At 36.9% G+C, this 25,265-nt stretch overlaps 1 protein-coding gene across 1 annotated transcript; it reads left to right on the top strand.

The window, feature by feature from the left end:
* Positions 1-1,793: 1,793 nt before the first annotated feature.
* LOC121961612 (mucin-19-like) lies at positions 1,794-25,182 on the top strand. The gene is made up of 44 exons (XM_042511668.1): positions 1,794-1,912; positions 3,268-3,312; positions 3,972-4,197; positions 4,848-4,977; positions 5,129-5,192; positions 5,694-5,776; positions 6,173-6,368; positions 7,249-7,374; positions 7,476-7,596; positions 7,726-7,861; positions 7,938-8,015; positions 8,131-8,209; positions 8,351-8,488; positions 8,888-9,037; positions 9,251-9,345; positions 9,444-9,576; positions 10,480-10,723; positions 10,913-10,953; positions 11,149-11,237; positions 11,421-11,575; positions 11,664-11,802; positions 13,534-13,638; positions 13,824-14,018; positions 14,147-14,219; positions 14,288-14,457; positions 14,647-14,803; positions 15,300-15,410; positions 15,621-15,762; positions 15,903-15,931; positions 16,067-16,624; positions 16,732-16,944; positions 18,593-18,834; positions 18,998-19,184; positions 19,856-20,078; positions 20,714-20,874; positions 21,044-21,113; positions 21,224-21,333; positions 22,451-22,482; positions 22,577-22,730; positions 22,837-22,874; positions 23,009-23,116; positions 24,147-24,186; positions 24,421-24,529; positions 24,770-25,182. Exons 1-44 carry the CDS (start codon positions 1,864-1,866, stop codon positions 24,948-24,950), a joined length of 5,925 nt encoding a protein of 1,974 aa, XP_042367602.1. The 5' UTR covers positions 1,794-1,863; the 3' UTR covers positions 24,951-25,182.
* The last annotated feature ends 83 nt before the right edge of the window (positions 25,183-25,265 follow it).

Raw genomic sequence — 25,265 nt, 5'->3', positions numbered from 1 at the left:
ATTTAGCTTTACAACATTTAATACATTTTGCAATGTTAAAAGTGAAGGTTTTCTTTACCATTACTGGGACAATTTGCCTTAAAGTTATATCAAAGTATGCTAACTTAGCAAGAACGCCAATGCTACTGCTGCTGCTACTAACTACTAACCGTTAGCTAACGTTAGCTGTTGAGCAAAGTCAAGCAGCTAACAGAAGCAAAAAGACCTATATATCTTTTTCAGGAATTTGTTGAGCCCAAACCAATGCCAGTGAATGCCAGACTTGTGTTGCCAGTGACTGGAAACATGACTTTAAAGGCATAATAATGTGTCTCTGCGTCTACTGGAAATAGGTAAGTTGCTAACAGATTAGCCAAAGCCTGTTAAAGGTGATGACATATCAAGTTAGCTTATTTTGGAGCTCTTCTGATCCCTAACGACTATATTAAGTATTAGCTAAAGTCATGTCAATGTATATTATTTTGTAATCTTTAAAACTAAAGAGTTTTTTTTTGTTTGTTTGTTTTTGGTTTTTTTTGTTGTTTTTTTTTTACATTTTCCCAAATGGCACTTTCTTCCATAAAAAGTGATGTTGGTGTTTTCTGTGAAAGAGGATGAACTGCTGTTTTTCCCTCCAATTAGAATTAAAAAAAAAAAGTTTTCAATGGCAGGTACAATCAGTGAATTAGGACATGTAGTCCAAACAGTCATGGAAAACCTGGAAAAGTCATGGAAGTTTACAATGACATTTGAATTTTCAGAAGGGGGGGCTTAAAGAGACAGGTGCTAAAATTGAGCATTTTAGACATAGGATGAACAAAGGTTTATTCAGCCAGACAGTATAGGGAAAGGTATTTTTTGAACATTACTGCATGTAAACATGTTCTAGTAGCAGCCCAGTATACAAGTATTATCCTGACAGTTGTTGTTTGCGGTGAAAGTATTCCCAGATTCTCCTCTGTATCTACACTGACAGTTTCAGTTCAAACATAATGTCTCAATTGTCAGGTGGTGGCTTTGGATGGTAAAACTCAGCTTTTAATGTGGCCGATTGATGTGTTGATTCATCCTTTTACCACCTCACTGATTGAAGTTAAGGCGCTTTCTAACTTGTATGATCTTTGCATTAAAAGAAATCTGAGCAGACATGTCTTTAAACATTATGTGGGATGCCTTAGCTCTCAAACTGAAAAATAACTAACTACATCCTGGTTCATGCACTCTGGCCATTTACCCATAAACTCATTTCTCATTTTGTCAGTGGCCCATTTGGCCTTTGTTAACCGGCAAGGCATTGTCTGGTCCACAAGTGTTTGCCAAGAGTAACCATCCCTCCTTGTTCATAATACAGGACTTAATGTTTCACCCATTATGTGTGAGGTTGTGACCAGGATATTAACATGTTGTTATCATTTCTGTCAAGATTCCAGGAAACAAGATATTTTAAAGGAAGGAAAGACGAGGATTAAGTTTCAAACTTTTCAAAGATGTTGAGTCCTTTACACTGTATTTGTGCATCCATCCTGACCTGTTTTGTACCAAGATCTCACTTTCATAACGGTACTCTTAATTTCCCACGGGTGTTTCTCTCAGAGGGTTGCATTACCCTGGAATAGTTTTTTTTTTTAATGTAAATGAAACTTGATAAGCAGGATATTCTTTAAATTAAGCTGGTTTTCCAGCATTGGTGATGTGATCATTTAATTTCTGTGCTTAATTAACAATTAGTTTAATGTTTAATCTGATTTATTTTTTCCATTTTCTTGTTTCCTGGTATGTGTGAATGTTTGCACAGGGTGAGTGGTTTGTACTGTGTCTTTAGGACTATATAAACCATGTGGCGGTTGTTTGTGCAGTTTCACCTGCAAGAGAGCATCAGGCAGCATGACCTCCCGGCGATGGATGCTTGCATTCTGCTTTTCACTGGCCTCAGGTACCATGCAGTACTTCATTTAATCATCTGAATAGGACTTTACTCTTCTGAGCAGAAAAGGTGAAAAGAGGATATTGCAAGGTCATTTTACAACAATATGACCCCACAAAAACTACATGAACAGTGAAATGATTACAAAGCAAGATTTAAACATCTGCTGTAGTCTATTAAATTATTTTTTAGTTTTCAGGGATGCTTTCTTTCTTTCTTTATTAATTTATTTATTAGTCACATGTGGCCAACAAGTGTAAAGAATGGTGTGTATCAGTGTGATATTGAGTGTTGGAACAAAATGTTGTTTACTTCATTACTGTACTCACATATAAATTAAAGGTACTTGTACTTAAATATTTCTATTTAATGCTACTTTATACTTTTAGTACGCTACAATTTGAAAAGAAATAAAGCTCCATTTATTCCACTACTTAAATTTTATCAGGTTTAGTTACAAGTGATGCAATGTTATCAGTGGTGGATTGAGTATTCAGATCTTTTGCTTGAGTAAAAGAAACAATTCCATAATTCAGAAATAATCAGTTATAAGTAAAACTACTGCACTGATATTATTTAAGTTAAAGTGAAAAATTATTAGCATTGAAATATACTTAAAATGTGAAAAGTAAAAGTAGCCTTTATGTAGAGCAGTTGATATTATTCAATTTTAATTACTGATGCATTAATGTGAATCTTACTTTAATGTTGCTGAAAGTGGGAGATTATTTTAATTGCTTTATATATTGCTGTGTAGCTTAATCTATAATAACATATAATAAATTGGTTGATTTAGATTTTGTATTAATAATGTAGATCTGCAAAGTAACAAGTAACTAAGATAATCAAATAACTATAGAACCATAAAATGTAAAATATTTTTCTCTAAAGTGTTTTGAAGTAGAAGTGTGTAGTAAAAACAACAACAAAAACATACTGACTGTCGTAAATTAAACCACTCAGTAGTCCAGTTATATAATTATGTAATTGGTTTTAACACTCACATGAGGTATTTTTCTCAATTAGACCTAACCTTTTGATACTCTGAAGTAGAGTTAGCTAGTAATAGTTTAATTAATTGACATTTTCAATGTAGGACTTCAACTTGTAACTGAGGATTTAATATTGCACTTTTGCTAGTTTTACTTAAAAAAATTCCTAGACTCTGAATACTTTCACCACTGAGGTGCACCATCTGTGCATTACATATCTATATACAGTATATATGTTTTCTAATTGAACACTTTCTGTTTTATCAATAACATTCCTGCTATATCCAAAGTATTTGTAGTATTATAAATTATTTATGATGTTTAATGATGATTCATGTTTACTTTCACTTCAACATTGTATTTCTCCTCTAGTTTTAGGCACAGGGGAATCAGTCACAACAACAGATATTCAGAAATGTGAGTATAAGTTAATCAATGTTGGATCTTCAGTTCATTATACAGATTACTTTTTATTGATGATTGCATCTGTTACAGTATATTTGCCAGTTATATTTCTTAATTTTGTACAAAGCTCGTACTGTTTTATTGTTTCTCTGTACAATTGTATTTCTCCAAAATGTATTGTTTTATTGTGTCTTTTGTGAAATATTTTATTTTATATGGTTGAGTTTATCCCCTTAAATGCAGTTTATTAGTTTCTTTCTTGAACCAATAGCAAATAAATTTCCCTGCACTTTGAACTGTGTATGATTGTGTATGTGATGATTATATGTGATTTGTGAATTTTGATTAGATTTTTTTTTGACTTGAAATATAAGTTGATCATGTAGCTTATTGTTTTTAAAACGGTAAGCCTATTCCAAAAATGCTCTATGCTATACTGCAATCAAAAAGGGAATTTACTTGTTGCAAAGTAGTTCAAAGTTGTTAAATTTCATAACTGAGTTCTCAGTTGATAATTTAAAAGATAGTATTGCTAAAGGCAAGAAAAACAGAATACATTTTGACTAACTTTTCAAAACCAAAATCCGACACAACAAAATAATGTAATTCACTGCTTTATTATTGAGTTCAGTCATGTCTTTATTGTCTATTAATCAGTGAATTGTCATCAGACACTTGCAGGACATTTGGCAGTGGGGTCATCCAGCCTTTCAACGGCTCAAGTTTCTATGTTCGGTCTAACTGCCCATTCAGCCTCACACGATTCATCCACAACCGGGTGGAAAGTGATATCACTGCACGGCGAGGTGACAATGGGCTGCTGATTGAGGTTGAGATCATCATCAACAAAGTTAGGACTGTTGTGAAGAATGGAAGCATCCTGGTGGAAAAGAAAAGGTTTGTGCAAAAGCCAACCCCTATACGGTTTCATTAACTGCAGCCGCACAGATAATCAAATAATGACTGAATCAGAGTTTCATCCAATCCCCTGAGTCTGTGTGTACTTTGATCCAAATTTCTAAACTTAGAAAAATAAATGATCGCATTTTTCAGCTACCGAGAATTACAGGAAGAGTGAGTTGTGATTAATCAGCTGTCAAGTTTTGCTAAAAGGCACAAATCGTTCACTTAAATGGCATTCATACTCAGCCAGGTGGATGATGTTTTTATGTATTCTCAATGTCATCAGTGTTAGTTGATCATTAACTTCGACTCTGCATTATGAATAGTTTGTCTCTCTAGGTCAAGTTCAATAAAAACAGAGTTTTAAAGCAAGTTGTCACATTCTTCAAGGTTGTTTACAGACTGTGTTTGGGGAAGTGGACACTGTTATACTTAACCGGGTTTTCAAATCAAAGTCGGCGAAGTGAGAAAACTAATGATCAGTCAGGAATTAAAATAAAGAGCTGTTTCACAACACGTTACTCTTAATTTTGCCTGACAAAGATTTGTTTTTGAAATTATTTTGTTTTTATTTGTATTTAAAGTCCACACTTATAACCCCTTTTCTCTGATGTGTTTTGATATCTATGTTTTTTTGTTGACAGTGTTTCCCTTCCATACGACCACACCTACCAGCATATCTTTCAGTTCGGCATCTACACTAAACTGAGAAGCTCGCTGCTGCCTCTGTCTGTCACATGGCACAGTATCCCTGGAGGAATAGACACTGTGTGGGTGAGTTCACAACAAACACACATGAGAGCACACAAGCACACAAATGCACCCACACATAATGCATCATCCTGTTTTAATTTGAATGATTACATTTAGTTTGGAACCACATAGCACTAACCTCACCACTGAAGTCTTTATTAAAAAACTTTAGGTGGAGATCGAGCAGGAGCTAAGCATCGACATGACCGGACTCTGTGGAAAACACAACGTCACAGGTACGATTCTTAAACGACTGGAAGTGATAGCAGAATTGTTGCATTACAGTTTTATCAGTAGCATTAGCAGCAATATTTTAGTAGGCCTTGTAGCAGCAGTTTAAATGTTGGTGGTTGCTAAAAAAAAGTGGTTATTGGTTATGTAAAGACATTTTGACATTTAGGTCGTTACTTTTAGATAGCAGTTCACTATTTTGAAATGCTAACGCATTACTTTGCCTTACCATATTATTATTTTATTATGACATCTTAAAAACGATGAAAACTTTTATCAATATCTTGACTGTGGCCTACCATCGTGAAGTTATGCACAACACATAGGCCTATCCAAATTTTAGGAACATTTTTCATTATTTTGAGACAATAATTCATTATTGTTCAATACAAAGTTTCTCATTATAATGACGTAAAGGATACTTTTCATTTTATCACATGCAGTAATGGTCTTCCATATTTTGCATACAGTTTACTGTAAAATAAAGTGTGTCTCTATGAAATTAGGCAACAAGCAGCAGTTGATTACGGAGAGTGTGCTTGCTGAGGACACATGTCAAACCAAAGATCCTGTCTCCGTTACAAATCTAGTAAGTTATCTGTTGAAATAACTGAGTGTTAATATTTTAAACACAGTCCAGTGGATGTTGTGATGAAACTGCATTTCAGTCTGATATTGCTACTGCTGATCTATGTATACAATATGTTTTTTTTACTTTCTGTGATCTCATTTGAAAGAGCAACAGGGTTTAAATTTAATAATGATACTGGCCCTGGAGTTATAAAGTTGTGACTTTTTGAGATATCATGTAAGTTTTTAAATGTTGAATTGTAAATCTTATACATTTTTTTCAATAATGCTTGTATTTCAGTCAACCCATTTGACTGTGGTTAACCATAAAATGAAGGCATACCCACCTCAGTTTTAACACTCTCACTCATGCAATATGTCCTAACTCCAAATGTTTCTCTGATGATATTTATAGGATTGCAGATTGTTCTTCTCCTACACCTTGGATTGTCTGCCAGCCAAGACTCTTCATTATATCCAACTCTGTGAAGAAAACATTTATAGTTATGAAAGCAGCAAGTACATTGGCTGTGCTTTCTTCAAAGAAGTTGTCCAACAGTGTGGAAACAACAGCTATATCTGGAGGCTATGGAGAGGTCTAACCAGATGTGGTAGGTGCTCATTAAAACCCCTTAACATCAATTGCCCCCCTTTTATTTAGAAGCTTTTAGTAAGGATAAGTCACCTCCATTGAAGGTATATCATGGTTACACTGAATGAAACATCAAGTCTTGTGTTAAGCAAACCACCCAGTCACCAAAAATAAAAAGGTTGGCGTTGTACTTTTCTGCATACCTTGAATATATTACATTTATATGTCTTAATTGTAGTGTAGTGTAGTGTAGTGTATGGTGGATGATGGGTCACCCGTGTTAGACACCTGCTGAGATACAGACCACTGCAGACCACCATATGAAACCAACATTGCTATGTTTCCAGCAGCTTTTTAAGCACCTTATCTGGTAGTTTTAAAGCGACCTGTTTTTGTTTTTTCACCAAGATATTGTAACATTTTCTGCCCGAATAATAGCATGAAAAGCAGATGTCTTTATCCAGACATTTCTGTTTTTCTTCCAGCTGAATTTGTGACCCCCCAAAAGCGTGTATTTTAAATATGATCTTTTCCTCACAATAACCAGGATGTTTTTCTGCCTAAACCTAACCACACATTAGCCACAGCATTATAAATGTAAAGTTGAGAAGTTTACACTACATAATAACAATGCAAATCTTATGTTTCTATGGTTTGTAGAAACCTAGAATGGCAAAATTTTTCAGACACATTTCCCAAAATTCAGCCTGACAAATTTTGATATTTCAGACTTTGAGGTTAACACTAGAATTTATGGTAAAGTTCTGCTGTTAAAGTTTGGCTGTGTTGTATGTGTTTGTACTAACAATGGCTAATTATTCAGCTGGGCCTAATTAAAGTTTGGACACCAATTTGATGGACATTTGATTTTAATGGCCTTTTTCTGTGGGTGAATGCAGAGGAACCGAGTTGTCCAGGAGACCTTGATTATGTAGAACAGGGTGTGGCCTTTGTTCCCAGCTGCTCCAGTCCGAACCCCACTTTCTCCAGCCAAGAACTCACCAGCTCCTGTGTCTGTCGAAAGGGTGAGCGCTGTCTGACTTAATGATGTAGCTCTTGACTTGTTTTATTGCTTGTTTAGCCAACCCGAGCCTGATAATTAAAGGTACACTAATTTGTGTTGCAGGTACTGTGCTGAATGATCGTGCAGATGGCTTCCAATGTGTGAGTGTGTCCAACTGTCCCTGTGTATTCGCTGGCAGGACCTACTCCACCGGAGACATACGCAGCACCAAGTGTCAGTCATGGTAAGTAGATGGATAAGGTGTTTTGATTCTTATGCAATATCAATTAATTACAAATTTCTATTCAGGATCAAAAAATGAACTAGTTAAAGGTTTTTTTAGTCTAAGTTTTATCCTTATTTCTCTGTGCAGTATGTGTGATAGCGGGACATGGCGGTGCTCTGAAAACTCCTGCCCCACCAGATGTCTCATCGAAGGACAGTTCGTGACAACATTTGATGGCAAACAATTTGCCATCCCTGGTAAATGTACATATGTGGCTTCACAGGTGAATATTTCCCACTTCTCCAACCTTGAATCCACACCGTCTTTTTATCATACTAATTACTTTGTCATTCTTTAAGGGTCTCGGCTGGATGATAATAATCAAGTTTTCTGAAGAGGCACCCTCCCTGGATACAGTTATTCTTCAACTTTCTCAGGTGCAAACAGTCTTTGAGGATTGAATATAATATATATAATATAATATAATACATCAAACAAATGCCAAGCAACAGGAGTTCACAGCCACTGACTGTAAACGGCCTTATTTTTTAGGATTTGAAGGAAACATATGTATTCTCAAACAACATGATTAAATTCGAAGGGGAGGAGATAACTGAAATTCATCAGTCTGGTAAAACAAAAATGGACGTAATTGTTGTCTATTGCATCATTTTAGGAGTCTTGTATTATATTTTAATATTTATGTTATATTATTGTTGTTGTCTTTGTTACCTACTCACTAAATCACTTATCAACTTGTGTCACTTTTCAGATCATGCTCTTGTTTTCTGGCAGTCCTCCATGTATGTCCGTGTCCACACATCCTTTGGTATGGTGCTCCAAGTCCAGATGTCTCCTGAAATCCAGCTGTATATCAACCCACCCACAAACTACACTGGCATGATCTCAGGTTAGGACTTCGGTCTACAAACAATTCAAGAGTCAGGGTTCACTTTTGCTAAAGCCTTTATTTAAAAAAAAGATTTTTTATGAGCCCCCAAGACCAAAATAAAATCAAATAAATAAATAAAATAGTGAGTGTTAGTGTATGTTCCATTGCATTATAAAAGATGTTTCATAAAAAATTGTACTGTATTGTAAAAAATTGAAACATTTAACTGTAAAAAATGTTACCATAAAACCTGTTTTATAAAATATTGTACTGTAGTAAATTGTAGTGTAAATACCCTACTATAAAAGAAATGTTTGATAAACAATTGTACTAGAAAAAAACTGTACTTCAAAAAATGTTCTAGCAAAAAAATGTAAAGTGAGTTTGATTTGTTATCACAACCAGTGTGTTTTTCAGGTCTTTGTGGCAACAACAACAATGACACCACAGACGACTTTACAAGCAGCAGCGGGATCATCGAGAACTCAGCTCAACCTTTCGCTCAGTCCTGGAGTTTGGGTACCTGTGCAATGAACATACCCACCACCTGCATCAACACAGACTATGGTACCAATCAATGATATAAATGTGCTTCTAAAATACTGGAAATATGTGGATAAATTGTCACACAAGATTTGACCTCCTGAATTCTTCTCTTTTAAGAGTAAATATAAAGGAATTAAATGTTTATATTAGAACATTGCAATTTACTGTCTCGCTTTCCCATCGATAATAGAAATAATTCAGCTAGAAAATTTCATTGTCTCAATGTTATTGCAGAAATATTTGCTGATGAAAAGTGTTCTGTGTTGAACGACCCAACTGGGGTATTTGCTCAGTGCCATGGTCACATATCAACTGATCACTACCACACGGTAATAAGACTTTTACACCAAACTAAATTCTTAATAAATCTAGCAGTTAATTAACATATCATTGAACTCCTCTTGTTAACAATGATTTTTATCTCCAGGCTTGCATTCAAAGAACATGTAACTGTCACAGGAGTCCGCAACAGTGCTTGTGCGCTGCTCTGGGCAGCTATGCTAAAGCCTGCGCCAGTCTGGGTGTTGTAATTGGTGACTGGAGGACAGCCACCAACTGCAGTGAGTTCAGTTTTGATAAATACACAACTTACTCTGTCTGCATCCTTCTACTTTATTTTTCAAAGTCAGCCAAAAAGAACCATCAGAATAACGTTCAACTTAACAACTGGTCCAAAAAGCCTAAATCAGATCAATTCTACTAGTGGCAATGTTTGAGGCTGTAGTTTTTTCACTTTTGTGATAATAAGAGCATGGAATTAAAACGTTTCAGATATCAGATTGTATAAAAGTAAATATAAAGACTGTGTTACAGCTGCCAAGAATGGATATTTATTTATTTATTTATTATTTATTATTATTTATTTCTAAGTCTGATCTAATTAGTTTGCTTAAATGTGTATGGCTAAAGAACAGGTGGCAGGAATTTTTTATTTTTTAAGAAATTTTAGGTGCTAATTTGCTGTCAGTGGTAGTTGCAGAGAATGTAATGTTGACATTATGCTGTGGTAAATGTTTTGGACCAGGCACAGTTTTTGTGAGGCTAGCACTGTGTTATCTGAACACACAGAATGCTTTTAGTTTGCACTTCAGCCTCTTGTGGCCAACCTGAGTATAACAACGACAAATGAATTTCACAGATGTAAAAAAAAATTGTAAACCTAGAAAAATGATTATTGCAAAAGGTAACTAGGCAAGGTGAGGAAAATCTATTTACACATATATAGCATATTTTAGCAACAGCTTCAGGGGCGATCTGCACAGGTGGAAGCCAAACAAACACCACATAGACTTGGTTGAAAAATGGTCATAAACACAGAAAAAGAAATTAGATCCAACATAGGACATGCATCACCTCATTTTTTTCTTGCTGGCCTCTTAGGGCTTCTGTTCATAAATGTATTTGAACCAGTAGAAATAAAAGTCTGTGGTATATTCAGTGTTAATCACAATGTTGTTTCACAGCTTTGAAATGTCAGAAGAACCAAGAATTCTCCTATAACATGCAAGCCTGCAACCACACCTGCCGCTCCCTGTCTGGCCCTGACCCTCGTTGCGGGCTGGGCGATGACCCTGTGGAGGGCTGTGGCTGTCCGGAGGGAACTCACCTAAACCAGGGTCACACCTGTACTCCAAAGGCAGAGTGCCCTTGCCACTACTATGGTGGTACAACTTCCACGGGTATAGTTTTTATAGACGGACGAAAGTGGTGAGTTGATCATCTCAGTATTTAGAGCCATTTAAAACTTACAATATACTATTTATCTTAGCATTTAACTTCTGTAGCGTACTTCATTAGTGGCTGTCTGTCCTAACTAAGACTTCCCAATGCTGTTACCATGTGCTCAATTGTGTAGTCTACACCTATGATGTACACATGCTTATGTGTCTATTGCAGCTTCTGTAATTATGGAAAACTGCAGTGTTCTCAGAATTGTGGTAAATAAAAAATCTTCATAATAATATCAAAATTACACTCATCCTTCGCTGTCTCTGCTCCACTGTTTCAACTTTATTTATTCATAGTTGAAATTTACATGCAATTTTACATGCCTTTAACTCTAGTTTCTGCAGAAAAGAAAGGCTGACAAAGTGTCTATTGTGTTTTCTGTGTTTCCTGACTGTTTGCATCAGTGTGCACAGATGGGAAGGATTGTGTATTCTGCTTAGAGAACCCTGTTAACACGGCTTGGAAAACCTGCGACAGTCTCAGCAAACCAATGGTAGGTCAACAGATTAAATGTTTTTATAGATGGCTTTTAATTATTCATGTATTATTATTCATTCTTCTTTCAAGAGCAATAGCTGCCTTGTTTGTTAGAACTGCATAATGGGAACATAACTTTTATTGTGATGGGTCAAATGTTTTCTTGAGCTCAAAGATTTTCTTTTGGTGTAATATCCAGAGTGCCGGTGTGACCTGTGAGAGCGGCTGTTACTGCCCACATGACCAGTATGAGGATCACCGTGGCAACTGTGTTTCTCTGGACAACTGCACCTGTGTGTACAGTGGCAAAGTATACAGTGCAGGACAGCACGTCAAAACCAACTGTAAAACATGGTAACACCTGCATTAGTGCTGCGTTTTTACTTGTTTATTCAAAAAGTCTTAGTTTTCCAAATAAAATAACTGTCACTCTGTCTGACAGTGTCTGTGGTCAGGGTCAGTGGCACTGCAAAGACGAGCCATGTCCTGGGAAATGTCAAGTTTATGGAAACGGACACTACCAGACCTTTGACACCAAATGGTACCGCTTTGATGGACAGTGTCAGTACACACTTGTACAGGTAAGACCAAGTATCCACCGGTAACATATTTCTTTGCAGAAGCTTTGTAGCCATGCAAGCCAAACTTTGTCTATGCTTGCACATTTAATTTAAGATGGAAGCACGATGTGCTGCACAATGTGAGCTAACTCAGAAGTTGCAGCCACAAACAATATGTGAATATTGTAAAGATAAAATGTTACGCATCAGTAAACAAAGTTAAAACAGACACGTAAGAATACAAATTAAAACAATCAAGATCAACAATCAACCAGTAAGAAGTAGTAAGACATTAAAGCCATTAAAAAAGTAAAAATTTAATGAAATTCTAGTTAAAACCAGTAGTTGGCTAATAAAAATATAGGACAGTTAACTTACAAGTATGTTTCAGAAGCGTCCAAGCAATAAATTAAAAACATGCCTTGTCTATATTTGATGAAGCTGCAGTGTTTTGCTCAGAGCAGATCACGTTGTCATGCCAACAGGCACTGAATGTGAAATAAAGATACAATGTAATTATGAGAATGGATATGTTTTTAATGACTAAAAGCTCCCACATGTCCAAGAGACATCAATGTTATTGATAACTGGACTTTAATAGTATTAATTCTGTAGTTGACAACACAACAAAGTAAGAAATAACAAAAATGAACTCAGTTATGTATGTTTATATATATATATATATATACATATATATAATATATTATATATATATATATATATATATTATATATATATAAATATATATATATATGTATATATATGTATATGTATATATATGTGTGTGTGTGTGTGTGTGTATATATATACACACACATATATATATACATACATACATATACATATATATACATACATACATATATACATACATATATATATATATACATACATATATATATTATATATATATATATATATATATATATAATATTTTTTTTTCCTTGACATAGCCTCCATACTTAGGGTAAAAGCGCAAATGTCAAGGAAAAAAAAATACCAAATTAACAAAATCTGCAAGTCTACAAAATTGGACAGGCAAAATGCTTCACTTCTGAAACTGGTGTGTCAGCAGGCAATAAGGCTTGTTTTTAGCCAAGACAATCACTTAGAAACTTTGGCCCTTCAGCTTGTTAAGAGAGGTGAGGAGTCTGCAGTCAATGATGGCATAAAATAGTCATTAAAATAGGTTTTCCAACAATCGTGAAATACCACAACCATGACAGGTCATAAATTTGCAAACAAAATATGAGGATGACTGGCCCACTAGTTTGTGGGATTGGCTTTTGACAGAGAGATACTCACAGCTAAACACAGCTAAAAAGGAGCACATCCAACATAATTAAGTAGGATGCTCCAGCGACTTGGAGCATAAAAGCTAAAGGCAGTTTCACTAATTTTCAAGAAGACTCTGGGAATAACCAGTCTGCTTGTTCCATACAAACTGAGGGGTCTAACTAGTTCATAGCTCAGAAGCATGTCAAAGAAATATTAAAATGCTGCACCATGTAGGGTCTTGAAAATGAGGATACCATGTTAAAAATCAATTCTAAAAGTTACTAGAAGCCAGTATAGCAACCTCAGCGCAGGTGTTATACGGTCATATTTCCTTTTACTATTTAGGTCTCTAGTGCATCGCTTTGAAAGGACACAGTACATCATCCAAAGACTCAAGGGTCTTTTTAAAAATATAGGCCATAGCTTGCTATATTTTTCACAACATGTTTTTAACTCTGATCTCATTACTTTTAGGATGACTGTGGAAGAAGAAATGGCACCTTCTCTGTCAGAGTGGAGAGTGTACCCTGCTGTGATGAGGCACTCACTTGCTCTCGCTCCATCATCCTTGACCTGCAGGTGGATGACCTATTCTGTGATTCTCATTTTTCTTCACTGAGATGCTGAGCTATTGTTCACGTTTACTATCTCTCTTTGTCGTCATTATTCTGTAATATCCGTTCCTTTATTCCATTATGAACCAGTTAACTTTAACAATTAAATGTATTCTTATGTCATGACGTGTATCTGTGCTGCTCCAAAAGGGTGAGGTCACCCTGACACTAAGCGACATGAAGGTGACTCGACGCTACCATGAAGGCTGGACTCTGAAGGAAGACTCACTTTACTCCATACACACTGTGGGACTCTACATCATAATCTCAGTGCCAAACAGAGGGATAACTCTCATCTGGGACAAACACACTCGAATCACTATAGAGCTGCATTCACACTGGAGGGTGAGTGACGAGGATGATATAATCATTTATGTATCACTTTTCACATGATAACATCCTTACTGCTAAATGTAAGTGTAAGTGTAATTTTGAATACATTTTAAATGGACTTTTAACCATCTCTCCTGCAGAGCCGAGTGTGCGGCCTCTGTGGGAATTTTGACTCCAATGAGATGAATGACCTTCAGATAAGTGGCTCGGCAGGTAAATTGAGTTTGTCTTTTAATTTTAACTTTTGGCATGGTCAAAATAACATCAAAATCTGCTTATAGTGGTGTCCAGTCCCCTGGCATTTGGCAACAGCTGGAAATCTGCCACACCCCCTTGCTCTGATGTGACCACTGAGATATTTCCATGCGAACGCAACTCATACTGCTCAGCCTGGGCCAAGCGCCGCTGCATGATCATCACAGGGGACACATTCAGGGACTGCCACTTAAAGGTCTGTAGTTTAAACATTTAATATGTCACACCAGGGTCAGAGGTTGGACTCTTTGGATCTTTAACTGCTGTACATTTGGGAATTTCTTATCCAAATCTATTGCAGTATGAAACTACAGTAACAGTAACAGACCTTCAAAGAAAGCACTTGTTAAGAAAAGCTCTGCTCTGGATGTTCTAAAATCTGCAGGTGGATCCAGAGCCCTACTATCATGCCTGTGTGCAGGAGTCCTGCTCCTGTGAGTTTGAAGGGAAGTTCCTGGGCTTCTGCACAGCTGTGGCAGCCTACGCAGAGGCCTGCAGCGACCAGGATGCATGTATTAAATGGAGAACACCTGATTTGTGTCGTAAGTTGACACCCCTTTTTTTCCCACCAAGATTAGTACGATCTTAACTCTAACTTCAGACTTATCTTTTTCAAATGGTTATTCATGAGGTAATTGTGATTTAATATTTTGTAATAACTTGTCAGTTGAGTCCTCTTGATTGTCATAACAGGAGATATTTTCACAAAAATCACCTTTTTTTACTTGGCCATGCTTATTGCCCCGAATGTGCATCATATCTTATTTACGTTTGCTTTCTTCCCAAAAAGCTGAATTATATGGCATATACATTACAGGCATTTCAGCATTTCACATATTTTAGACAATGTAATGTTTTATCAATATTTAAGGATTTCTTTGTCATTGTGCAAAGGACTGACACTGTAAGACACAAAATCATCAATCCATATAGCCAACAATTCATTATGATAAGTGCATCATTCTTTATTGGATGTTTAAAAAACATAAATCACAACTTGGTTTGTAAGAATGTAACATAGAGAAATTTTTACCTTAGCGGTGTACTGTGACTACTACAATGAGCAAGGCCAGTGTAGCTGGCACTATGAAGCCTGTGGTGAGATGCTTACCTGCGGCAAAGACAACACTGTAACTCACAAGTTAGAGGGTAAGTTGAACTTGTTTCTTAATAATTGGTTGAAACTTTACTTTTATTGGTTGTTACTTAGCTTGTATAATTCTCTCCGTAGAATAGCATTTGATTACAATTCTCACAATTTTGATGAGTAAGTGTTTTTACATGTATTTTCTAGTAAATGCTTTCAAATCTTTAAATTTTTATACATAAAATAAACAATATGTTTATTGTTGGAAAAAGGCTGCTACCCCAGATGTTCAAAGGAGACACCATACTATGATGAAAATACTGGAGAATGCACTGAATTGAGAAACTGCACCTGTTATTTTAATGACACAACCATTCAGCCTGGAGCAGTGATGAAGATACAGTCCACTGAGTGGTAAGCTGGGCTTTTCTTAAAATATATACAGCGTGTCTAAATATGTACATTTTCGGGGTAACCTTAATTTGAAAAATATTTTTGGGGAAGAATACTTTGACAGCTGATTACTTCTGTCTGTCTTATACTGACCTTATCAGCCTCTGTGAAAATGGAAGAGTGAACTGTCGTAAGTATGAATTATTTTCATGTAACACTACATTTATATTTAAAAATATGAGTTTTGTGGCAATTAGCTTTTTGAATGTTTTAGATTGCAGTATATGTGCCTTCACATACCTCAATTTCACCTCTGCTCCAACAGTGCCTCCAACACCTGCACCAACCGCTGTGTCTGCCACCACTCCTACATCAGCCACTCCTACCAAAACTGCCTGGACTAACACTGAAACAACTATCTTTTCTACCACCACTACACCAAAAACAGTTATTGTGTCGACGGCTGAAACTTCAACAACGCCCACCACCACCTCTACACCATTGACAACAGTTGCCTCAACTACCGCTGAAACATTGTCAACAATGCAACCCACCGTATCTACATTGATGACGACCATTACCAATGCCTCGACTACTACTGTACTTTCCAGTACCTCTACACCAACAACTACAGAAACAGCGACATCTTATGGAGTGAATTATGAATCTACGACGATGCCACCAGCAACAAAGACCACCGAGATTTCCACGAGTGAGGGAATCACTAATTTAACATCTACCACTGAACCAACAACCTATGAAGAATCAGGCACAACAATGACAACAGAAACACACCACACCTACTATACAGTAGTCACTGGCCCACCAGAGACAACATATGGTGTGTCAACAGATGAGCAAGTAACAAACTCCACAACTACTGGTAGGTGCCATTTACTTGTTCTGCATGTTACTCTGTTTTCAGTTATCCTAGCAATCTGTTAAATTACCTTAACGGTTTTGTATGATCACTGTGTTATTTTGTATTAGTACAACCACCAGTGTGCAAGTGTACAGACCCTAAGAGGAAACAAAGCTGGAACTGCGGTGAGACGTGGATGGAGGACTGCTTCCATAAGAGGTGTATAGAGGGGAAGATAGAGCTGACTGCGGTGGTTTGTCCAAAGTCAGCAATTCCAAAATGCCCCAGAAACCAGGTCAAAAAAGTCTTGGATGGATGCTGTGAAACATGGAAGTGTGACTGTAAGTGCCTCTTTGTCTATCGTGGCCACTGCTCTTATTAGCCCTCATTTAAACCTCCTGTTTTTTTTTCTTTTTTGTTTAATATTTGCCTCTACATATCTATCTCTGTTTGCTATTTGGTGTGTTTAGGCAGGGTGTTTTATTTATTTATGAGTACAAAGTGCTGCTCTTAATACCAGCATCAAGTAATCTTGCCTTGAATCAGTTTGTACTGGCACATCTGTCCTTCTAATGCCACGCTAACAGCTCTGTGAGGCTGCATTTAGGGACACTGGTGCTTTGGCATAAATGCAGCATGCTACCATGCTCACACTGGCAAAGTTAACATACCGACATTCAGCAGTCGCTTTTTTTCTATGGTCCCCATCTTTGTTTAGTGTGCTAACTTTTGCTTATTAGCTCTTAATACAAAGCACAGCTGAGGCTGATGGGAATGTTGTCAGTGTTAAGGGTCACAAAGTGATGTATCTGACAAATGTTAAATTTGACCTGATGATGGTGCTAGCGGAAAAGTTGAAGTACCACCAAGGTTAATAAATCAATCCTGTGGGGGCCATGAATGTCTGTACATATGGATGATGCATCTCCACTTCCTCCAGCTGTACAAAAATGAAGCCAAATATCGCAGTCTGACCAATCACGAGCAGTACCATTGACTGTGAGCACACCAACTGACAAACCAGCCTTCAGACATGATGTTAAACCCCCTTTTTATAGCATCAAATAAGTCATTAAAACCAAAGTTATCAGAAAACGAATACCTGAACAAACATAAGGTTGAACTATTTAGCGTACTGAGTTTTTTGTTTGGCTTATGTCCCATTCACTAAGGGGTGGGCTTTATGACTTATGCTGGAGCAAGCCATCAGGGGGCGATCAAAATTTTTTGGCCTCACTTTTGGGTAGCTTTCATGCTGTCCACCTTTATATACAGTGTATGGTCTGTACCAAGTGGAAATCTCCATATTTTAAAGGTAAAGCCATCCCCTAGAGACCCTTAAACCTGCATTCTGTTCTAATGGCCAGCAGGTGGCAACTCCAAAGGTTGCAAAAAAATGCCTGTTTGTATATGTATATATATATATAAGATGCCTGTGTTTATTTATTACCGTGGTAAATATTTTCCTAATGAGTTTATGGTCTCAATTGCTAATTTCAAGTCTTCTTCAACGCAGCATTACGTTTATTTAGTGAACTAATTATGGTCCAATTTAGAGTAAAATAAATGAAAAAGCAAGGTTTGCTTTAGGGCAGGGCCTTTTTGCGATTGAAGTTATTTCCACGGTGGTGTTCTCTGGTTCGCAATCGGATCCACCCCTCACTGCTCAATTACTCCACCCTCTCAAATCTGGTCTCAACTAAGGTGATGACAGCCAAAATACCAAAACTGAGGCCTCAAAACGGTTGTCAACAAACCATTGTCTTACATCATGGTGGCTACATCCATTTCTTTTATACAGTCTGTGGTCTGTAGTAAATGGCAATCCATAAAGTAGTTGTTGAGATACTTTAGTCTCGACTAAATCGGTGAATTAACCAACTGACAATGCTATTCTTACAGCCATGCTGTTAACAAAATTTTTTTAAGTACATTTGTCTGTTTCTGTCCGTATCTACTAAAAATCACCTCTTACCATCTTATCCCTAGGTCGCTGTGATCTATATGGGGATCCTCACTACATCTCTTTCCAAGGTGCCACTTTTGATTTCCTTGATGATTGCACCTACATCCTGGTGGAGGAGAGGTCACCACGTCATCATCTGTTTATTGCTGTGGACAACTTCTTCTGTGTGCCAGGCCTTGAAGGCTCTTGTGCTAAAGGGATCATCCTGAAATATAAGAACAGTATAGCTACTCTCACTATCATTCCAGATTTGTTTACAGTACAGGTAGGATATCACACAGCTTAGTTTAATATATGTCATATCACATTGCATCCTTATACTGTATATTGGACATTTGGCTATAATTTCAAAGATGCACATATTTGAGGCTACCATACTTTGTTGAAAGAATCAGACAGTGGTTTAATACTGATCTAATCTGCTGTAGGCCACTCTGAACAACATGACCATACAGCCACCATATGAGGAGCATGGGTGGAGGTTTGAGACTACGGGGTACATAGTATCAATCTACCTACCTGAGATCCGCTCCTATGTCTCCCTCAGTCCGTCTTACACTCTGGTGGTCAGTCTGGCCATGGAGCACTTCCTCAACAACACCCAGGGACAATGTGGTGGGTAATAGATTGAAAGTGATGGTCCAGTGCATACTTTATATCCATTTGAACATTGTGTTAGTGTTTGTAGAGTGGATTTCAGGTAATGCAAAGGCTTAATCTTGTCTGTCAACCTTATAACAGTAGCCAATATGTTGCTAAATAAACTTGTTGGCTAACAAAGCCTGACAGTGTGTTTAGCCTGAAGCTGCCTTAAACAATTTCTGATCACTAGAGGGCAGAAAGAAACAACAAAGAAACTTGTTTATAAACCAGTTTGCCTGTTCACATCTCACCAGCCTCTTTCTGTTTTTAGAAAGCGTAAACGCTGCTTGTTTGAGGTTGTTTGCGAGAAGTTGCAACCTCAGGAGCAGAAATAATCAGCATGAATGTGCCAAAAATTGCAGTTCCTCTAAAGACCACTTGAGGCTGTTTCCAAAAGCAAGTCAAGCACAAATAAACATGTTTACAGCCTGGTACAAAAAATATTTAGTTGTCTACATTGTCTTTAGCTATTTGTGTTTATGACAACTGTATGTGGGGGGTCAATTTTTATATAACTCATCAATTTACATATTATTAAGGCTTAAAGTCACACATAGTTAAGAGCCTATGTAACATTTATACATATGTATATTATAAATCAAATTACCTGTCTTTGCTGAGCTCACCTCTCATCTTCTCTCCAGGTGTATGTGGTGGTGGATCATGTATCCGTAGAGGAGGGCAGATTGAGGATGACAGCTGCTGTGATAAGACGGCCTATGACTGGGTGTACCCCGACCCGCTGAAGCCAAACTGTGCTTCTGCACCAAGGGACGTACCTTGTCACTCACTTACTACAGGAACTCCAAGCACACCCCCTTCCACCCCCTGCCCTGTGAGCGCGTTATGTGAGCTGCTACACCACCCGTAGGTTCCACACACTGACACACTCACGTAATCGGGACTTGAAAGTTGAAATGTGAATTGTGAACTGTCATGACAGTGCTTTTTCTTGATAAGAAACAAACCAAACCAAAACACTACAACTGTGACTAATGAAGATGCATAGCAACAACCACCCAGTTACCTCATATACTTTAGCCACTAATTTACTTGCAATCACTCATAACACCTTACAAGTAATTTTTGCAGAGTTGTTAAAGTTTTGTCTTTCTCATTACTTTTTATTTTATTTTTTGTTTTAATTTTTAATAATTGTTTTCAATTTCACTTTAGTTATTTTAAGGGATTTTACTTTTTTAATTAATATGGCTGGTAAATGAGAAGGACAAGATGCAAAAAGTTCAAAATAGGTATTGCATTACAAATACAACACTTATTGAGGGTAATTTTCTCACAGTCATGTGGCCAGCAAATTCCTGCACGTTACCACAAAGAACCACCCAAAAAAAACATGTACTTGTTTTCTTACTTTTCTAAGTAGTTTATTTAACTTTAATGGCTTTAATTGCTTGGCTGTTTCTTTGCATATATTTTGAGTTGTATTTTAAGTATACTAGTGTTTAATTATTGTCTAAAAATCATATCCATTGTTTCCTCAGGGTCTTTTCAAATTGCAGTGTGGATCTGAACATTACAAAGAGGAACTGTGAGTTTGATTCATGCAGGAATGGTCCTTGCTCTTCACTAGAGCAAGCTGCTAAGGAGTGCAAGAAGACGGGTGTTTGCATCGACTGGAGAGGACTGACTAATGGAATCTGTAGTGCGTATCCTCCATCCTTTTTTTACACTATGTAAAGCAACACCAGTCAGACTACAGACTTAAAATATTTGCAGACATGGACCTGAATGTGACGGTGTTTTTATTCAAAATGTCAATGATAAATTCTTCCTAAAACGGATACTTATTGTTGTCCTGGTTCATGTTTTAGGTATACCATGTCCAAAAGGGTTGGTTTACAGAGAATGTCATGACAAGCTGGATGACTTCTGCTATGGAGGGTTTGTAAAATAAAGCTGTTATTATTTTTATTTCTTAAGTTTAACATCCTTGTTGTGTCATTTGTTTCTCACTTTATGAAATCCAAAATGTTTCCTGTGTGGCTGTGCAGAGCACTTCATCAAGGAGCCTTGCTTGAGAACAGAGGGGAAGGCTGTTTTTGTCCCAGTGGCCACTTCAGGGCAGGAAATCACTCGCACATCTGTGTGTCTGAATGTGACTGTGAGTAGCATGGCCTATGAGGCTGACACTCACACCTTCAAGATGTAGTCATAACAAACTCGTTCAGATCCCCCAACCGTTCCACTGGACCTTTTTAGGAGGTCTGATCTGTGATTACTGTCATTTGACGACACCCAAATGTGAACACTAGTGTGATTGACTGTCTCTACACCAATTGCAGTGTTCCACATCATATAAAGTGGACTGCATTTGAGCCACACTGCCTTTTTCAGCAAGCTTGGCTGACTTTGAGGCAAGGAGGAGGTGCAAGGCATGTTTTAATCCATTAGTCATATTGTTAAAGAATTTTCAGTGTTTTTGTTAAAGTGGTTAAATTGTGTTTAAAATAAATGTGATGTTATATTACTTTAACTTGTTAAAAAAATTAAAATGAGAGATTTTTAGCTTTTACCTAGGTTTAAAAAACAAAAATAAATCTGTCCGTTGGAATGGACAGAGGATTTTAATGTCACTGAAATTGAAAAGGGGAAGTACTGTTCTCATTTCTTTAAACTTTTCTGTTTTGTCTTTCTAATGATGCAATCAGCCTGTAATGCCTCACAGAATATTCATCTCAGGAGCTTTAGGATATAGTGTTTTCTGGAGATTCTTCAGAAATATATTTTTAAAAAATGCAATACAAACTCTATAGAGTGTCCCAGGGATGTCGTTTTATGTAGGCTGATGTGGAAGTGAGCGTTGCCTTGGTTCCCTCAGCTTAAAGACAAGGGAACGAGAGGTTCTAAAATGTCAACTCATTTACAGGATTTAAGACTCATTACTGGAGCACATTACATGCAATATGCTTTAAAGCATCACTTTATTCATTGATATGACTTAACCATTCATTAAAAATTAATTCTCATGTTTTTTTGCTTTTTTAAAAATGTCTGTTAAAACTATCTGTTGTCATTTTTACTATGAAGTGTTTTCTGTGTTGGGATTGGAAACAGAAAGAAATAATACATAATTAAGTATTTGTATAGTAATGTAGTAATGTATGTAATAAACAATGCCAGTGATTTATTAGTGTGTTTGGAGTGGAAATCCAAAATTACAATATTTTTTGTGTGTTTGGGACATAATTTGGTTCTAAATGGTGTGTGTTTTCCTTCAGATTGTAAAGGACCGCATGGTGAACCCAAACTGGTGAGTACCTTTGTTTCATCTGTATGAAAATACTAATATCTCTGACTCTAGATTGGATCTTAAAATGCAACATATTTTTATGTCTTTCCTCCAGCCTGGTGAGATGTGGCTGTCCGGCTGTGACCTGTGTACATGCAACAACCAGACTCGCACAGAGGTGTGTTCTCCTAAACCTCCTGAGCCAGCGCCACTCTGTGGCCCCAATGCTGTACTGGTAAACACCTCCTGCTGCGGTGATCAGATTTGTGGTAAGTGCTGGTGTGTCTCAAGATTTTCAAGTGATGGTTTCATCCCAGAGACCTTCCGTTCTTCACATGAATACTAAAACATATAAAACACTGTGTTATTTTTCAGTTGAGAAGACATGCAGTTATCAAGGAGAAACATACAAGGTATGTAGTGTCTAATCTCACTCTCTGTGTATGAAAAAGAAAAGTGCTTTCTCTTAGAAATAAAATGCATTCCAGATTGAAATGTATCATTGTGCTGCTTAGTGTCTTTTGGTGATATCTATCTCTGTGTGTAGGTGGGAGACAAATGGACGGATGCCGCCCATCCCTGCGTGTCATATAACTGCAGCAAAGATGGTATTCAGACTGAGACTAGAGTCTGTCCCACAGAAGACTCTCAGGAGGTACTACACATGCCCTGCTTTGTTCTTTGAACTTTTGGTCTTCTTCTACAGTAACAATATTTCAGTGCACTACCTACAAGCTAAAAAAATGTTTTATAATAAAAATATATCATTATTATACATAGGCATAGATTTCAGGGGACACGTTTTCCTCAGTGATTAAAATGTGTGCATTTGCCCCCTTCAATTAAAACATGAGCAGAAGACTCTTATTTTGCCAAATGTCTAGAAATACTGAATGTACATGCATAGCCTTGTAACGTACTTTGCTAATAGGTGCCTAGGTGGAATGACAGTGTTAATTAAATAAAAGGTGCTTTCAACATGAACATGAGATATTTTTTGTGCAATGTGAGATTAGAAAAAAGTTTATAGGCTCTCAGTCTTGCCACCGTTTGAACTTCAAGCAGGAAGTACCAGGCAGAGAGAAAAAAGTTTTAAACATGAGCAGAAATCTTGCTGAAAAACATGTGAGTCATTAGAGATTTATTAAGAATAATGAATGTATCATTTACGTGAATGATGCCACATGCAGTTACAGCAAGGTCACTTCCTCCTATTTGAAAGCAATACTGAATGCCAGAGATACTTGATGCATTATATTCCATTATATTTTAATATTTTAAATACAACCTGTCACCTGAGTTTTGTGCTTTCTTTTCCACTTTTCCATAAAATGAGATTTGCACTGTAAATTGGTGCATAAAAAAATCACCAGAATGCAGGAAACAAAATGAATGGTTGTCGCTCAAAATTTACTGTTTAAAGGAATATCCACCTTTTTGAAATGGAATCTACGTCCTCTTAAGATGTTTAAGGAGGCTAGCTTTTATTGGGGAAAAAGTTGCGGAAAGGAAGCATTTTTATTCCTACAAGGCTTCATTTTGAAAGAAAAAATAGCTAACAAAGTCACAGGGGATTATTTCAATTCACTAGCTGATACACTGGAAGCAGGACATATTAAACAGCTTAAAACAAAATTAAACAGCAAACATTTAACCTTGAGTTTTTGTGATTTTTCTTTCACCAGGGAGACAGAGTTTGGGATGACCATCACTGCTGCTATTCATGTCAGTTGAGTCAAAATCACCATTAACAATTGCTTTACTTTGACACATTGACTTAAAAACTGTTTCACATTCGTTTCAGTGTGTAGTTTGAAAGTCTTGTATCAACAATTTAACCATCAAAAGTTAAAAATGTGGGACTTTCATGCATTCAAAACTTGATAAAGAAGCAAAAATATTGTCACATTTTGTAGAGATTTCGCTCCCACTCATCATGCAGCCTTTTTCTGACTTCAGGTAACCAGAGCTGTGCTCCCAAAATGAGCAGAGTTAGCATCACTGTAGACAACTGTACCACCGACATGCAAATGCCTGTGTGTCAGGGCCAGTGTGAGTCTCAGCACAGGTGAGAAGAAACACACTATCACTCATTATCAATACCAATAATTGTAACAAGGCAAGTCAGCACATTTTTAGGTTATTAGTTTTCATGTTGAGGACTTTCTTTTTTTTTTTTTTCAAATAAATTTTGTTGAATTATCACACATCTTCCTCTGTCTGTCCCAATTTCTCTCTCCTGTCTTTCTTCCCTCCGTCCTCTCCCACTCTGCCCTTTGACCTTATGTTCCTCGGCTCACCACAACAGCGTGGTGTTGCGTGGTGACCTGCAGGTGGAGCAGAAGAGCAGATGCTGTCTGGAGCAAAGCTCACAGAAGAGAACAGTGACCCTGCTGTGCGCCGACCACACCACCAGACACTACGTCTACAGGCATATCACCAGCTGTGAGTGCACACCCTGCAGCCCGAATTGGTTAGTAATGGATTAAATTTAGCTGGGATTATGTAATCAACCACGAAAAATAAGTAACTATAATCAGACCAGGTTGAAAAAAATGTTTAAATTTAAAATTAAAAAAATGTTTAATTGTAGTTACATTGTCAATGATTACTTGATTACATTTTTAATAATGTCTTTAAAATAATGAAATTTTGTCATGATCACCGACTCTTCCATGTAACCTTTGATTAAAAAACAGCAGCAACAGTAGAAGTTTCTGATAGGACTAATTTGTAAGGGTAGTTTGATTTGACTGAACTTGAAAAATGCATTTTATTTGCATTTTTAAAAAAATGTGATGTTT

This window comes from Plectropomus leopardus, chromosome 22 (assembly GCF_008729295.1).
Source record: "Plectropomus leopardus isolate mb chromosome 22, YSFRI_Pleo_2.0, whole genome shotgun sequence".
NCBI classification, from domain to species: Eukaryota; Metazoa; Chordata; class Actinopteri; order Perciformes; family Serranidae; genus Plectropomus; species Plectropomus leopardus.
The sequence above is the reverse complement of the archived record's forward strand: the minus strand, read 5'-3'. Positions and strand labels throughout refer to the sequence as shown.